The sequence below is a fragment of the Aphelocoma coerulescens genome, chromosome 2, assembly GCF_041296385.1.
Source record: "Aphelocoma coerulescens isolate FSJ_1873_10779 chromosome 2, UR_Acoe_1.0, whole genome shotgun sequence".
In the NCBI taxonomy this organism is placed as follows: Eukaryota; Metazoa; Chordata; class Aves; order Passeriformes; family Corvidae; genus Aphelocoma; species Aphelocoma coerulescens.
Window position 1 is genome coordinate 108767675 of NC_091015.1, and position 17944 is coordinate 108785618.

The following is a 17944-nucleotide window of genomic DNA, read 5'->3' on the forward strand; positions in this document are numbered from 1 at the left end:
TATTTTCATATGGTTCGATAACTGTGCTCCAAATCCATTTAAAATATGTAGGCATTTTTTTGTTGGCATCTAAAAAGTGGTCTTACGAGTTTCCAAACCTCTCACACTGATGTTTTTAGAGCAGCAGTGCTATAAATGTGTCCTAAGGAAAGGCATACAACTCATGAGGTTGTTAAACTTCCTGCACCAGAAAATCAGGAATGATTCTCATCATTGTCAAAATAGTAGTTGAGCTCTAAGTAACACTTAATAACTGATTATTTTTTAATGGGTGATAATTTGTAGTGATGATCTGATATTTCATTATCATCACTATTAGCTATTCCAACTGTTATTGTGGGGTTTGTCTCCTTATGTCCTTACCTTTTTAATCTTTATGATATCTTCTAAGCATAATCATATTTTTGTGCATGGGAGTCACTGTCTGCACTGGATTTTAAATATCCAATAAATTAATATAAGAATCAGTAAAAGGTAAACAAAAAAGCTGGTATAATCAAAAGGTGTCTGTTCATCTGGTAAGAAGACTTGAAAAATGAGTCTTTGTTTTTTCACCCACTGACTAACTGTTCATTTTTTTCCCATGATTGAAGAGTGATCTCCAGCCTGATTAATGACAGACATGCTACACCTACAGCTTCTTCAAAGAGCTGCTCCTCAGCAGACACACCTACACTTTAGCCTAAAAGCAGATTTGTAGAACCAGGGCATATGGGATAAGAGAAAAAAACCCTCTGTATGCAGAGCAGACAAGATGTCCACTTTCTCACCTCTGATTGCTCTTTGGTAGCACGGCTTCCTTCTGCGTCCATAACCCTGCACCAGAAACCCCAGACCAGAAAAACTTCTTTCCTTCTCTTATTTGTTGTCCCTTTGAACTCTAAGTCTGTTTTTAGAGCCCTGTCACATGCGACTTTCCTAATGGAGCCCAAGTTCTATCATTCTTATTTTGTTTTTATTACCAAAACCCATATTTGGATAGAAATCTAAGGCTGTGTTTAGAATAGTATTGTGCAGTTTGATCAAGTGTCAGCACTCAAGTCCTTGTTTACAGACTTGAAGGCAATCACCCAGCATGGGCAGTTCTTTAACGGGAAAAGGAGCTGCAGGTACGCAGTGCTAGGGACTGTGTTTTTTGAGGTAAAGCTGGTGGAAGTACTGAAAAAGGAACAGCAAGGTGTTAAGCACAACATGTAAAGAGGCAGTTTCCCCTTGCAAGGACTTAAGAATGTAAACAGATTGCAGACTTGCTGGTTTTGCTCTCTGCTTCCACACTAATATTTTAAAAAGAAACCATTGGGATTGCTTCCTTACTGGTGAGCGCTCATCTGCCACTTTCTTCTCCTCTGTGCTATTTGCAGCTATCTTTAGTGAAAAACCCTCACTGGCTAAGCATCCCAGTGACTCCCTGACCCTGAACAAAATAATTGTTTGAGGTGCCCAGAGTGTATAAACTGAACACAAGCTGGAGCTCTGGGCACATGCTCCTGAGCTGCCATTCCCTCTTGAGTTTTTATATCAAAAAAACCCCAAACAACAAAATGTGAAACCACATATAGGTGCTTTTTAAAGACCAGATTATTAATCTGTATATGGTATTAACTATCCATAAAAGTTACATTTATCTTGCACAGAGCTGTCTGAAGGTGACTGAGAAAACACTCAGTGTTAAGAACATCTCATTTTCAAGTTTCTAATAGCTGTATTTTAATAAGCATTTTTTTTCATTAGTGAAAAATGAAAAGATAATCATTTTAATTTAGGTAATATACTTGTAGTGTACAGTACTAAAAAAATCTTAATAATTTTATAATTTTAATAAAGCAAATGAAAATCTCTCTCAAGTCTCAAATGATATTTTGCCTTGAAAAGACTGATAAAAAACTTCTTCCTCTGTTTCAATGGTGAGTCAAGGAACATCTGAAGAATTTAATTTTTCCTTCTCTTGTGGAGGAAAGAAAGCCCTATTTTTCATTGAAGAACAATGGGAAAATCCAAATGATCTGTGCTTAAAGAATTTGTGTGCAGAGCATGATGCAATGAGCTATCTTAAGTAGAGGAGGAGTAGGTGTGAAATGTCTAACGACTTCAGTGTAAAATGTTTCTCACATCTAACCATTGTTAAGATTTCAGAATTTTCCCATTCACCCTTAGGAGGAAACAAGACCTTTCAAAGATGAAATGACAAGAAAGGAAGGGGGGGAAAGGAGGGAGAGAGATAAGCCTAAAAATAACAAGCAGGGTAGGGCATTTGTCTAAGATTATCCAATCCTGGCCCAAAATCCCTTCCTTGAAACAGGCTCAAAGGGTAAATCCACACGGTTCAATGAAGTACAGCATAGACAACTGGGCTGGCTTGCTCAGAGCTAGTTCACACCCTGGAAGCAAAGGAGTTGCACTAACTGCGGATGGTGCTGAGAAATAGTGAGAAATACACGGAGGAAAGCACTGCACTGAAGTGGAACAGCTAGGCTGCACACCAGTTCCATTACAAATCTGCTTTTAGCTCCATCTTGTAAAAATATTTTGACCTGCCCATGATTGCAATTTATATCTAGAGTATCCTGCAATGCCTAACAAAATGATGCTTAATGCACAGAGATAATGGATTTTGTTACTTATGTAGTAATGTCACAATAGTATAATAATTATTAAACATGGAATATTTAATTTCTAGACTGCTTTACAAATATTGTCATTTGGTAGTATAAACTGGAATGCCTTACTTGTGAATAATTATTTTATTGTCTGACTGAAATCAGTATAACTTTTTTAAAATATAAATTATGACTGCTTTTATTTCATGTCGCTTTGTAAAGTTGGTATATGGAAGAACTATTAATACACATTATATGTCTCTGTCTTGGGGCTATTCAGGATTAAAATATTAATTTTTTGTTAATAAATTAAAAAGTGTAGATTGTGGGCATGTGCATTTCTAAAACCTTTCTATAGTAAGAAAATACAGAAACTCCATTGGTTCAATTTTTAAGAATTTGAAAGCAGTAACCTCAAATATCAGAGAGAAGCTTTTTTGAATACTGCGGTGGAAACCTTGTGGAAATATGAATAATATAACAATCTCCTAATTTGTGCTAGAAACAGAACATATTTACATGCCCGATAACAGAAATAAGGTTGTTATTATTATAGTCGGGGTTTTTTAAACATAGGTTTCCTAAACCTGAAAAAGAATCTGGGATATCACGTCTACTCCTGTGAATGCTTGTGTATCTTCTAGGATAAGGGCACCATCTTGTGTTCAGTGTAAATAGCTGTTGCAAAGCAGGAGATTTTACATTATAATGAATTCAAGAACTATAAAATTTGTTTGTATATTAAGATACAAGGTATTCTTACACATAGCACTCACATTCATAAAAAAAAAATCATCATGAAAAATAATGTAGAATGAAAATGTTTGAAATTTTTAATCTTGAACAAATGATTTTACAAAACCTATTCTTTTATATAAAAATAATTATTGGTTCAAATTCAAACTAGAAAAAGAACCTTTACTAATATTTTTCTTTAATTAGTGATTTAATTTAGAGTATATTATTCTCATGCTGTAAAAATCAAAGAACTTATTAGAGACTTAACTTTATTAAAATAGATCCGGTTGAATTATATGTGTAGTTCTAATTTGCTCAGTTGTGTTATAATCATTATGAATTGTTCATCATGCTGAATATGCTGTCTCACTTATTTCTAGGCCAGTACCTTGGTAGAGCTTGACTTAAGGCAGCTTCGGGACATAGGAGAAATAACACAATTGTGTGTTCCCAGCTGTTACTTTCAATCTAATTATGAATTCAGGGTTTTTTTCAGAGAGCATGGAATGGACTCCAGGATATGGGCTAGTCCAATCCTTTTGTTCTAAGCAGGATCAGATACAGCAGGTGGCTCAGGGCTGAGCCCAGTTGGGTTTTGAATATCTTCAGTGATGGAGATGACACAACCTCTCTTGGTAAACCAGCTCTTGCACAGTGTTTGACCAGCCTCAAACTAAAAGTTAGTTCTTGCATTTAAAGGGAATTTCCTGTATTTCCTTTAGTCCTCATTGCTTCCTGTCTTGTCACTGGGCATTACTGAGCAGAGTCTGGCTCTGTCTTCTTTTCTCCCTCCTGGTGGGTATTTGGATGCATTGACAAGAGTCTGCTCGAACCTTCTCTGCTCCAGGGTGAGCAGTCCCAGCTTTCTCAGCCTCTCCACACACCTCCGATGTCTCAAGCCTTTAAAAGGCCTTCATGGCCTCATGCTGGGCTCACTGCAGTGCATCTGTCCCTTTTGTGCTGAGGAGCCCCGAACCTGACACAACACTGCAGATGCAGTCTCACCAGTGCTAAATAGAGGGGAAGGATCATACCTCTCATTAAAAACAATTCTGTTTTTAATGCAGCTGAGGATAGTGGGGGCTTTCTTTGACACAGGGGAACATTTCTGGCTCAAGATGATTTTCAAGGTGACCTTATTGCATACCAGAACTTTTTCTGCAAACTTGCTTTCTAGTCAGTCCGTCCCCAGCACATACTGGTGCGTGAAATTATTCCTCCCAAGGCACAGGACTTTACATTTCCTTTTGTTGAGCTGGTTGAAGTTCCTGTTTGCCCAGCCCATTGAGGCCTCAATCAGCATGATTTTTCAGAGATAATCAAGAGTGGCTTCACAATGATGTCAGTCACCTACTGGGGACAGTCATCAGGGGTTCATGTCTGTCCAGTCGATTACATATTCCCTAATCTGGTCCTCTTCCACTTAGAGAAGTCATATTACTGCTGGGATCATGCTGCCCTACCGCCTCCTCTTATACCTATCCCTTCTGTGTTTGAGTTTAGTCAGGAGCTCATTGTCCATCCATGCAGGATAATGGCTACCTTCACTTTATTTTCGGCCTGTCCAGATAGACAACTGCTGAGCTTGGAGGAAGTGATCTTATAGAATCAACCAACTCTCCTTGAACCTGTATCTTTCCAGGACCACCTCCCATGGCATTTGTCCACCCAGATCCCTCAACAATGGACTTTTGCTTTTCTGAGGCCCAGAATTATGATCGTGCTTTTTGGTTTATTCCTTCTTGGCAGCATCCTGAATGCCATCATCTCATGCTCCTGACATTCATTTTCCCAACTGACTCTTATTTATAAAAGTATAAAGCACAGCAGAGCTGTGCTCATCAGCTCCTTCATTACCTGTGTCAGGAAGTTATCAATGCACTCTGGAAACTTCCTGGATTGCTAGTGCCCTTCTGTGTTGCCCTCTATAGACCACATGATTAAAGCCCCTATAAGGACCAGGGCCTGTGATTGTGAGGCTTCTTCCAGCTGCCTGAAGAAGATTTCATTGACTTCTTGCTCCTGATCAACTAGTGCAGGCACAAAGTACAACATTTGTAGCTTTCCACTGGGTTTTCCACCAATCATGACCAAAAGCCCACTTGGCTCCTCACCTGGGTGAGCTCTCTTCATTCCTTCTGCTCTCTCAAATAAAGGCCGTTTATGGTAGTGATGGGGAAGACCATGGAGTCATAGAGTACAGCTTCTAGTGTGTGGAGAGGGTTGTGCTGCTTTATCTAGTTGAAGTTAATGATAGCAGTAGTTTCCTTTTGTGAAAACATCCACAATCTTGCTGTCACATACTGTTTGATTCCACTGCCATCCTGGTTCTGTAACAGCTTTAGGAAAGCATCAGGACCAGATCCCTCTTGCTGTAGAAGAATCTGGTTTACTACCAGTTCATTTATTTTTTTGTTATTAGTAAAATATCCTTGATGTAGCATCCCAAGACCCCTTTGCTGTGCCTTTTCTTGGGCAAGAAAGAAAATTTTTCCAATGTACAACAGGACTGACATGTTTACAATTTCTCTTGATGCTTTCATTCATTCCAACAAAATACCTTAATTAGAGTGGGGGAAATACATTGACTTCTTGTCCAGCCTAATCCATCCAGGATCATGGAACCACAGAGAGGACTTGGCTATTTTAAATTTATGAACATGAAGAAGAGGGACCTGTTTGTCATTAGTTTTCTGAATCTTGCATTTGGGTTTCTCTCATGCTAAATTTGCTGTAGTGGCTTTGAAATTGCTTTGTTACACTATTCATTTTGTTTTGACATTTATTCACATACCATTTTTTTCCTCCACTGTAAAATAGCACAATTTAGGAAAACTTAAATTTTCATTCATTTTTCTTCCTTTCTCTTGCCTTTTGTTTCCAGATGTCCCTGTTACCTTTTTGCATAATTATTCCTTATTCTTAAATCTGAAAAAAAGGTCTTTTTTTTTGCTCTTAATTTTTCTCACTTCTGAAAGTTTTCCTAATATTTTCACTTGATAGAAAATCTCATTATTTCTTTCAGTGCAGAATGAAATAACCAATTAACATTGTTTTTTTCCTGTAGAATTCTCTCCTTCTTCCTCTTCCTTTCACTTCCTTGATACCTACCTTTAGTTCTCCTTTTCTACTTACCACCACTATATATCTGAATTCAGACAGCACTCTGTCCTTCCCACTTCACTTCTAAGATCCTTCATGCCACTCTGAATGTTTTTTGGTGTTTTGGTCTTTTTTCTTTTTTTATCTTTTCTTCTTTGTGGCTTTAATAGTATAATCTATCCTAATCCTGCAATTATTTTTTTGTTTTCTTGTGATTTTAATATTTCCTCCTTGTTCCCATATCACTACTTGTACTTTATCCATTTGATATTTGGGTCTTTTTTTTTTCGTACACTTTGTATTTTGAATGGGTGGCTCTTTAAATCTTCTTAGGTTTCTCACTTTTTTTTTTTTTGCATAGAGTAGGCAGTGAGACTGTTTCTGCATGTAGGAAACATCCCAAAAGATCCTCACCTTGCCTGGAAACAGGGATGGCACCTAGAGTGTGAAAGGATGATTATGCATCTGATGTGTTACTTACGTGATGTGTCACATCATGATGTGGCACAGTATCCTCCAGGCTCAGCCTTCACTGTCCCCAGATGACAGCAACAGATAGATAAGGACTGTCCCTAATATCCTCCCTTTCTAATATGCACATGTGCTCTTCTGATCTGTCCAGCATAAAGTAGAATCCTTTCTGTAACAAACTTAAAATGTGGTCAGGCTCACTGCACCTTAGGAGATGGCATACCAGATTTAAAAACAAAAAATTGAACAGTGGACAGGTTGGTTGATGTCCTCTGCATTGACTAAGAGATAGAGTGTATGTACAGTGTTATAGCTGAGTGAGTGGTTGCATATTTGGGGGTGTGCACCTTGATTTTGATGGCATTTACTATTTGCTTAACACACCATAACTGCTCCAAATAAGCCGGTTATGGATATCTTAACATAAACGCTTATTGGAGAATGGATTTCTTGACATGATATATGGGGTCATTAAGTTCAACAATATAAATCCTTTGTACTGTCCTTTTTTTGCAAACCACTAAACCATTCTCTCTGCTATGCATTTATGTTGTCAGAGGAACTGCTTCTAAAGTTGCAGAGGAGAACAATTTCCAGGAAGCATCAAACTTGAAGTATCAGTAATATGAGCATCATAACTGCTTTCTGATTTGTTAAGGGTCTAAGTTTATTTTTCTACCTTTCCCTTAAAAATAATTATAATAACGCTTTTTGGTTGCTTGAACTAAAAAAATACATAAGGAGTTCATTTTTGCCAATTTAATACTGACAAAGTTTGTAGCTCTTCTAAATTACAGAAGGTTTTCTGGTTTGAAGAAGAGATATGAGGAGTAATTTATCTCTACTCTCTTATACACTTTTGGAGTAGTATCTTCACAGCCTCAACACCTAATGATCTGCCAACACTTCTGTAAACACCACAGTTTAGCAGCATGTACAGTACCTTCCAAAGGCTTTCAGGTGGTTTCTTCACAGTAACAATATATGGCCATCAGTAAAGCCATTTTCCTGAAGCTTTCATCTGCATGATTCTTCTAGGCCATGGGTTTCAGGGACACTGAAGACTGTTGTGCTTTTTTATCTTCATATTTGTGATCAAAGGGGTGATTCTTAACAGTAGCCTTTCTTATGACTAAAAGGTTTTTAAAATAATTTTATTTTGTGTATAAATGTTCAGGCACCATTGATATGGGCCCTAAAGTATATATCTTCTTTGAGTCACACAAGTTTTCTTATAAAATTGGGGTTTCAGCAACAAACTTTAAAAGATGTTATTTCCCATACATTAGATCTGTCTGGGATACAGTTAACTCTTTTTGTATCAGCCCATAAGGTGATATGTTTTGGATCTGTGGTTAAAATGTTGATAACACATTGATGACTCCCCACCAATGTTTGGAAGCCAACCCACTACAGCCATGAGAGTCATGCTAGGGGAAGGTTCAGTCATTTCAGACAAAACTGAGAACCTCTTGCCACAGAGTAATAAACAGTCTGTGACTTGAGTGCTCTCCATGCTGCCTGTCAAATGTTTAATATGGTCAAGGAGTATGTGTTGCATGGCTTTTTCATATTACAGAATACATGTCCACTCCTGGATGTGTTTGTTGAGGAGAGCTGAATGATTTGCTAATTAATATAATTTATCATTTCTCTCATTTTTAGCCCCCTGTGAAGCCAACACATTCTTTTGCCACAGTAATATGTGTATAAATAATACACTGGTCTGCAATGGACTCCAGAACTGTGTGTATCCCTGGGATGAAAACCACTGCAAAGGTAACATGCAGAATTGAAAAAGTCGTCATTTACACTGCATGAGATACAGCTTATGATCCTCAGTTTCTTGCTAAGTATGTGCCAGATGGGTGAAAGCTCAGGGAGAGCATACATCAAGCAATAGAGAAAATGAAGGAATGTAAAAAATGTCAGTGGATTTTACTTTCAGTGTTTTCATTTTTTTGTCTGGTGTTGCATTTGGTTATGTCTGGCCAGCTGGTTATGCTCTTCTGGAAGGCTTTCTGGTCACTTGGTCTCTGTTTTCCATACAATCTAAAGTATAATTACAGGTAATATTTTGGTTCCTTTGCCATAGTTACCTTTGTAGAGGAGTGACATATGAGTAGCAGGTGTCTTTTAGCTGCATGTTATGCCCATAATAGCCCAGGTGGTCTTATAAAGGAAGGTAAAGTGAAATTAGCACTGTAAGAAAGCAACCAAATCTACCTATAATCAAGTGAAATTGCAGTGCAAGGAACAAGCACAGGAAATTAGATGTAATATTTATTTCATAGGCAGGGAGTGATGTTCTTACTCATGTGCTGACAAGGGTTTCTAAATATTCCTGTGGTTCTGTTAAAAAAAAAACCACACCAACCTCAAAACAGCATCTGTGTTGTCTTTAGGGAAAAGAGCTTAACTAAAGTACACTGCAGGCTAGGAAGACAGTTCGCTTCTGTCTTGTATCCCCCTGTCTCCCCCCTACTGCAGATTTGCTCCTGGAAACATGGGATATGCCAAATTTAGGAACCAATCAAGAAAAAATTCAGAATGAGGTGGATTAGCAGTCAGCCCAAGTCTACTGAAGCCTGTAAAATCCTGACAAGCAGTGCAATAGGGTAAAACACAAATGAAAATATATACTACAAAAGAGCACAGCTAAACTGTGGCATAGCATAATATTCTTCAAAGAAACTAAACATACAATTGGGAAATGATTATTCATTCTCTAGTTCTTCACAATAGAGGAAAACAGAAAACATTCAGCACTCTAATTTCCAGAACAATTTTCATCTTTCCTTCATCAAGTATCTTTTATCAGGTCTTGTGCATTTATCCTCTATTTTTTTTCTGACTACAAAAAGGAGGTTTGCTGATTCCAGCAAAAACGTTGTTTGCTGCAGTGTTGCTTTTTCTAACTCTGCTTTTTCTCCAGAGTCTGGAGTCAGTCAGTTAGAGAAACACTGAGTGAATCTACAAGCACAGACAATGAAGCACAGACTGAAGTGTTCAGTCCTGGTATCTAGGAGATTATGAAGAGACGAACATTACTGTTTTGATGACAATAACTTTCATTTCAAGCCAGGAAAAATTACACTAAACTGGGTGTTGAAACTTAACCAAAATTGTCTTGCTATGCCTGAGAGAGACTAATGCAAATACTTTCAACTTGAATTTCTACAAGGCTCAGTCACCATCTTGAGTCTGCAGACTTGTGAAAGCAAATCGCAGAGAAAGATACACAAGAGGAGGGAGAAATTGGTTTTATTTCATTATTTTATCACATTTTTCTGCTTCATTCACGATGCAGAATTTGCTGAGTAACTTATTAGAGGCTCTTGAGTAAAGGGTAGTAGGTATGATCACCTTTCGGATTTTTTATGGCTGTTTACAAAAGTTTTGGTAATTAATAGGAAAAAACCCCAGAAATAACTTGCACCAATTTGGTTTTTTCCTTCTGAAATCTAAATTTGAATAACTTTTCTGTTTTCTCCTGATTTAGCTTTTTCATTGAATGCTGTCAAAATTCCTACTCAGCTCACAAATATTAGAACTCAAATCCTGTAAAATCTTGTTCTTTCATAGGACCTAATGTCCTAGTTGCATATATTTACTGGAAGAGAGAGAAAATAATGAAGAGAACATCTGTAACAGTCTTGGGGGCTTTAGCAGGCAACTGGAGTTCAGAGGTGACACTGAAGCCATCTGCTTGTTATGGTGGTTGCTTTTTATAAAAAAAAATTAAATAATTCTTTCATTTAATTAAGCTTGCAATATACCCTGAATAAATAAGTTTCCAAGTGAATAGGCACACAAAGGATTTGTGTGTTGCTTATTTGGCTTAACAAATACCTGATTTCTCCCTCTTTTTTGTTGGTGAGATTGATTAAGTGAACTCAGACATAGACTAGTCTCAGCCTTGCAGTATTCTGTGAACCCATCATAGTGGTTTTTATTCTTGAACTGCAATTAATGCTGTGTTTTTGTTGTTTTTTTTTTTTTTTTTATTTCCTGTCACACAGAAAAAAGAAAAGCAAACCTATTGGACCAACTTACCAATACCAGTGGGACTATAATTGGGGTGACTTCTTGCATTGTGATCATCCTCATTGTTATCTCTATTATAGTACAGATCAAGCAGCCTCGTAAAAAATTTGTCCCAAGGAAAACAGACTTTGATCAAACAGTGTTCCAGGAGGTGTTTGAGCCTCCTCATTATGAGTTATGCACCCTTAGAGGGACAGGGACTACAGCTGACCTTGCTGACGTTGCAGATGACTTTGAAAATTATCATAAACTGCGGAGATCCTCTTCAAAATGCATTCATGACCATCACTGTGGATCACAAGTGTCTAGTATTAAGGGCAGCCGTAGTAACCTCAGCACAAGAGATGCTTCTGTCTTGACAGAAATACAACCCCAGCCTGTAAAACCACTTGTTCAGCCCATGAACAGGAGAAATATCCTTGTCATGAAGCATAGCTACACACAAGATGCTGCAGATGCGTGCGAGATAGACGAAATTGAAGAGGTGCCAACCACAAGTCACAGGCTGTCCAGACATGATAAAGCTGTTCAGCGGTCAGTATCAATAGATTTTTGATGAAGACTATTGTGTAAGGACTTGACTACCCAAACATATTCACTCTTTGTTCAGTAAAGACATATTTTCTTTCTTCTTTATTTATAGTTTAAATTTCTGTTTCCTGATAGCACGTCATTACATTATCTCTCTGTCTCTCTTTCTCATCTCTGCTCCTCTTTCCTGAAGGATCCTGTATGTCCATTTTAACTTTCTACTTTATTTCTTTCTTTTTCTTTTACTGTTTTACACACACCCACATACATACACAGGTCAACAGAGAACAGGTACAATTTTAAAAACCGAAGAAGATTATGTGAATTTTGTTTTTGGAACAGCCACATACATGTGGTTTCCTTGTCACTGAGGTGGCCTTGAATATCTTCTGCTGTTGGTCTAATCATCTCTAAATAAATACATCAATAAATAAAAGATACATGTATCCATTTTGATGCATGACACAAGGATGAGGAACACATTCCTGGGGTAAGGAAACCCCTTTTCTCACGGAACACTACCTTTTATATAATGAACGACAGTATTTCCAAAACTTTAATATGTCTGTTCCATTATTGATTGCAGTATTTTGGTTTGATATATTAACACAGATAGATAGATTAGAACATGAGACAACATAGTGAACTCATATATTTACATATGAGAATGAAGTTAAAGGGAATCTTTCTAATCAATAAAAAAAGCAAAGTCATGCATAATATTTTTAATGAAAGAGCTATTTATTCTGTACATTGCACTTTGAATGACTGTAAATATAAATTATTAAAAGCTTACAAGTAAAAGAAAAATAAAACCAGAAATATTTATGAACAATTTATTTGAAAAAGAACACATAATCCTTTTTAATATATTTGTGTTTTCTCTTGCATGCATTATTTATGCATTTCTTGTGACTGTTTACATGCCCTCCATATTTTCTTTGCACATTAAGGCATTTATTTCTCTTAAAAAAAAAAAAGTTATTTCGTTATTTTAATGCAATTGCATGTCTATGTAAATTACTTCATGAATATCGATCAGATTATCAAAGTGTACTGTTTATTAAGTATCTATATGCATATATTTCTTTTTTTCTATGCAAACACTATTATTTTGAATGAAATAGCCATAACATTCCAGGTTCTGCCTCATTGGGTCTCTAAGCAAACATGAGTCTGAGTACAACACAACTAGGGTCTAAGAGAAAAACCTGAGGTAAGTAAACATACCTATACAGCAATTGAACTATCTGTTGCTTTCCATTTTTCTGTGTTACACTGCTAAAATGTGTATTAGGTCTCAAATTTTATGTCATCTTGTAGGGAGTCAGGTTTGAATGCTAAAAAAACTGAAAGGCAGATGACCACTTTAGCATTGCAGACTAAGCAAAATCTGTTAATTCCTTATTCTTGACAGAATGCGAGTCAGCCCCTAAATAAAAACAATCTTCAATCCAAATGCATTATAAAGTCATGTGCTTTGCATGGCTCTTGTATTTAATTTATTTATTTATTAATTATTATTTATGGAAATAAAAGTTAGAGTCCCAGCATGTCAAATAGAATGTAAAACTTGGCAATTTAACTCAAGTCAGTAAGATGGGGAACTGTCTGTTTTCGGTTCATTTTTGTCATCCAATCTTGTGAAATGTTGGGGGAAGAGTGTGTGTTAGTACTGATAAATTTAAAGATTCTGTAGCATTAAGGTTAATGTTTTCAAATGAAACTTACTTTTTGGAGTCTTTTCCTAAGCTTTTAATTTTGCATAATTTTTATCAGCACTTAAAAAACATAATCTCAGATGTTTATAATGAAGTTATAGATAGCTGCTAGTCTGTCAGTTTATATATGTGTACATATAAGCATAGATATGTGTATATACATTTTTATGTGTATATATGTATAAAGCAATTTTACAGCTAAATAATCCATTAATGGTTTTATTGCCTGTAGATAGTTTAAGTAAATATTTTTCTGCATTTTTTTCCTCAGAGAGAGTATATTTTAACTTTGTTTTGCTTTCAGACAACTATTCATGCCATCATGCAAACTCTGAATGGAAAAATCTATATGAATTTTCTCAGCTGACTGAAAGAGAGAGTGGACAACTTTCCAATTTAATTTAATTGCCTTTATGCAAACCTAAGAAGTATAGACATATCTTACTTCCTTAGCAAGATATTCCCATTGCAGAAAAAATAGATTTATTTTGTAATTTGGTTTCTGGCCACCAAGTGCTCCTTAGTTACTAAGTATATTTGGAGATTTGCTGAAAACTTGAGGAAGAAATTAGTTCCTGAGACTGTCCTTTTATTTTTTTTGGTTTTTTTAAGTCACAGTTTTCTTTAAGTTGATCTGTTTTATGTCTGTTATTTACTTGTATGTTGTGTGATATGTGGAAGAAGATTTACATTGAACTTTTGTTATATGTACGTTGTTTTCATTATATAGACTGCTTGAGAATAGTGCGCTCCTGGGTGATTTTGAACATGCTACAATGAAATATGAAACTATCGTCCTTGGAAACACCAGCTAGAGGTTTTATGGACTCTCTGACCAGCTATTCTCTTATCATGAAAAAATTCAGCAGTGTTGAGTAAAATTACTAGAAGGCAATAAGACTTTGGTTATTATGCTTATCAGTCATTTCTCTTTTTCTTTTTCTCTCTTCTTTTTGTTGCAAGTAAAATTCCCAATTTCAGGAACAATTTATTGAAATCAGGTATTTAGCCATTCATAATCACTTCAATAGAAACGTTTGTTGGATAAGCATCTAGCAATATGACTGAATTTGACACTGAGAAATTAATCTGCATGTATGTTAATGAATATTTGAGTTGGCAAAAATCCCTTTATTAGATACATTGTAAAAAGCATGCATTCACAGTTATTGCTGTTACTGTTCCATTTCTGTGTCATATGCTTGCTACTTGTAACTTTTTATATAAAAATACATAAAACAATGTATAATAATTTCGTACCTTGAGTTTAATGCAATGTTTTCTTTTTACCTAATTTATCAATCCTGTGTGATTCAGGAGATTAAGCTCAAAATGTAACTTCTAGGAACCTGAAACACAGATATAGCGGAGAATCAACTGTCTCTCATCCCTCACTTACCGAACAGAATACATTAATTTTTTAAGGTTTAAATGAGTTCATTTAAACTCATGGTTGATCATCTAATAGGTTGATCATCTAATTTCAGTTAAAAGGTTTGTGATAGCCTATGTGTTCAGTTCTGTACTCTTAACTAATTAATTTCCATGGCAATTATTAGGAAGTTTGCTTCAGCATGGTAGAGTAGCAGATTTTTATCAGTTACACAAATCTTATGGTTGGGTTCCAATTTTAGAAATACAGACATAAACCACTTCCTTAGGCAAGATAAAATTATATTTGTAATTCAAGCTATAAGTATTAGCAACGAACACCAAAATCAAACCTGAGAGGTTACGTTATTAAGGAATTATTATAGGTTGAAGAGCCACTAGTATGTAAAGTTGAAAGCCCCCTCACTTAAGTACTCAATAACTGTGCATAAAATCATAGTTTCATTATCTATTTAAAGTGCATCTTCCAAATTCTCTTCCAAAACAAATCCCAGCTCCTTCTGAAACATCTTGTGTCATTCATGGTTGTTAAGTTTTTCTGCACAAAAATGTTACTATTGGAAAAAGTGTAAAGAATCCCATCTATCTTCCCAAACTATAAGTAGATGGGAAAAAAGAGCACCTAAAAGAATGACATAAAAAATAAGGTGATCTATATGAGCTATTTAAATATATAATACATAATTTGCATAATTAAAATACAGAAAATCTGACTTCTACAACTGTGACTTAGTAGTGACATGAGAAGAAGAGTTTCAGGTATTTGACTACTTTTATATTTACAATGTATTTGACAACATTTTTTTTAGCTTGAATAGTTTGTTTGTTATCACATATTACCTGCAAAAACAGTCCTCTGTCCTGTGCAGTCATTGAGAGTCATTGAGTCATCCCTCAGTTACATGGGTTTGCAGCATGCACTAATAGCTCATTTCCAAATCAGTATCTCCTCACAAGTTCATACGATTTATCACTGTTTTTTTTCCCTAAATCTTTCCAAGTCCTAGCTCATCATTCTTTTTTAAAATATTTTATGTTAAGATATTTACCATATCCGTGCTTAAAATGGATGCATCCTTGCATCCATTATAAAATAAAGGAAGAATGAAAGACTTGCTAAAAGCAATGCATATACATGCAGACACTTGTATGTATATTTATAAATATTTACTATTGGAGGTAGTGTATAAATAAATATATAAGGACAAATCTAAATATTAATTTAGCTTTGAATTAATTATATTGGTCTCACAGAAAAATGCTGAACTTTTTTTAGAGTTGCTGTATATTTATATTTAAGTGCCTAAATCCCACTGTAACACAGAGTTTGTCTAGTCCCTCATAGACAAATACACAATAAAATGAATTTTAATGTTTTTCCAGTGAAGTGCTAACTGAAAGAATTTAACTTTCACGAAGACACGGTTATTAATAATTACATTGCATACACATCCTTGCTTTCTTTTAAAAACATCTAACTGAGCCACAGAAAAAGGAGGCAAAAACATAAAATGTTGTGTAAACAGAACAAGTCAAGCCATTCAGAGTGAGAATGGTAATGCTTGATCCTGGAAACTCCTTTAGAAACATATTGTCTAATAGCTAGGTATGCCCTTAAACAAAAACCATTGTAAGTACAAAATATGTGTATACTGGGGGAACAGGATAAAATTATATCTATTAAAAATATAAAAAAAATATTAATTCAAACCCAGATAAAATACTATCATTGAAATATTTCATTTCAAGTAATTAAATTATTTGTATAGTCAGCATAAATAATAGCCTAGTTCACTATACTGCAAACAGTAAAGATAATATTTGCTTCATATCACACAATAGTAGGATATCTTAATGTGATCTATTAAACTCAAAATATTAAAGTAAAAGGAATTGTTGCTGGAAGTAAACAGTTTTCCTTTCCTATCAGTATTGTTCATCATTATGAAGCTACTTGTTTACAACCAGAGAGAAGTTCAAACAAGCTTTCCATTTTATGGAAAGGAAGTTTGGGTTGTTAAATTAACAGAGCTATATGTGTTAATATTATATAACACAATATTAGCGTGGATAGCACAATATTAATGTGGATTAGCTGAGCTCCTTGTCCTAGCTTCATGCATTTTACCTCATGTTTGCCTTAAGCTGAAACTAAGAGTCATAGTTACTAGATCATTTTGGTTTGACTGGTGCAAGGAGTGTGACCTACAGCCATGTTGACAGTATGCTTATTACTTACATACTTTTAAAAAATGAGGTTTTGTTATCATAGTGCATTGAAATATTGTTTATAGTTGTGTGGTTTGCTTTTTTTCCCCCTCCATGTTATGTATATACTTTTCTTTTTGCCTGATAGTTGAACAACCACACCCAACCATTTTCCTCTGCTCCAGGAAATATGGCTTTTCAATTTGTCAAGGACTCTCTGCAGCATCATTTAAAAATATCAGGAAGTCCATATTGTAAACCATCCTCATTTAAACTTTTTCTATCTTCACAATTTTAAAAACAGCTTAAAAAAAAAAAAAAAAAAAAAGGCTCTGATAAATGTTAGCACCTTATCCTTCAATTTTTCTCAATTTTTATGCTGGAGATATTCTCTTGAACCTATCAACAATATAACCAAGAAAGGGAATAATAGAAAGTAGGAAAGTAGGAAGGTTTCTTCTAAAGAGCAATAGTTAGCACCCACACCCACCCACCCCCCCAAAACAAAATCAGACAAAGAAAAGAAACACCTAAAAGTATTATAATTAGAAGAAGAATATAAAGGAATTTTGCTCATACCTATTCCCAAATTTGCAAATTAATTTAGGACAGATAAATTCTTTAACTACCAAATAAAAACATATTTTTCATGTCCAGCTCCAAAAGACAGAAGTAATACCTTATAGAACACCTACAAACAAGAAATTGGCCTTTTTTGTGTGTCTTCTACTTTATGTATAAATTTCCCTGATCCCTAAAAGATATTTCAGCTGAGGGAGCACAGCTGAAATACTAAGGCATATACAAAGGACAAAAGCTGCACCATTCAAAGCTCTTTTGAACACAGAAGTCTGTATCTGATCCAAAAATGTCTTATCTCCTCACTTCTGACTCAGCATGTGAAGTCTTATACTCACAACTCCACTGCTATTCATCATTACCTTAGGATCATCTCCCTTTACTCTTTGATGATCACTTTACATCTTTATCCCTTACTGCCTTTCATTTCTGTCCACAGTGAGTTTAGTTCGAGTTTAGTTCTGTTCCCATCTCACCTCAAAATTCACTGAAAATGCTGAAATCCTACCAGCTCCCTGCCTTTGTGGTACCCTTGCATCCACCAAGTTCTTTCCTATC

At 35.5% G+C, this 17944-nt stretch overlaps 1 protein-coding gene across 1 annotated transcript in view; it reads left to right on the plus strand.

Annotated features, from left to right (window-relative positions):
• Positions 1 to 14385, plus strand: part of NETO1 (neuropilin and tolloid like 1) — a 63274-nt gene extending 48889 nt beyond the window's left edge. The window contains exons 8-11 of the mRNA XM_069005924.1: positions 8574 to 8687; positions 10931 to 11489; positions 12628 to 12702; positions 13938 to 14385. Coding sequence (XP_068862025.1) covers positions 8574 to 8687; positions 10931 to 11489; positions 12628 to 12688 — 734 coding nt within the window. The 3' untranslated portion in view covers positions 12689 to 12702; positions 13938 to 14385. The remainder of the gene's footprint in view (positions 1 to 8573; positions 8688 to 10930; positions 11490 to 12627; positions 12703 to 13937) is intronic.
• The last annotated feature ends 3559 nt before the right edge of the window (positions 14386 to 17944 follow it).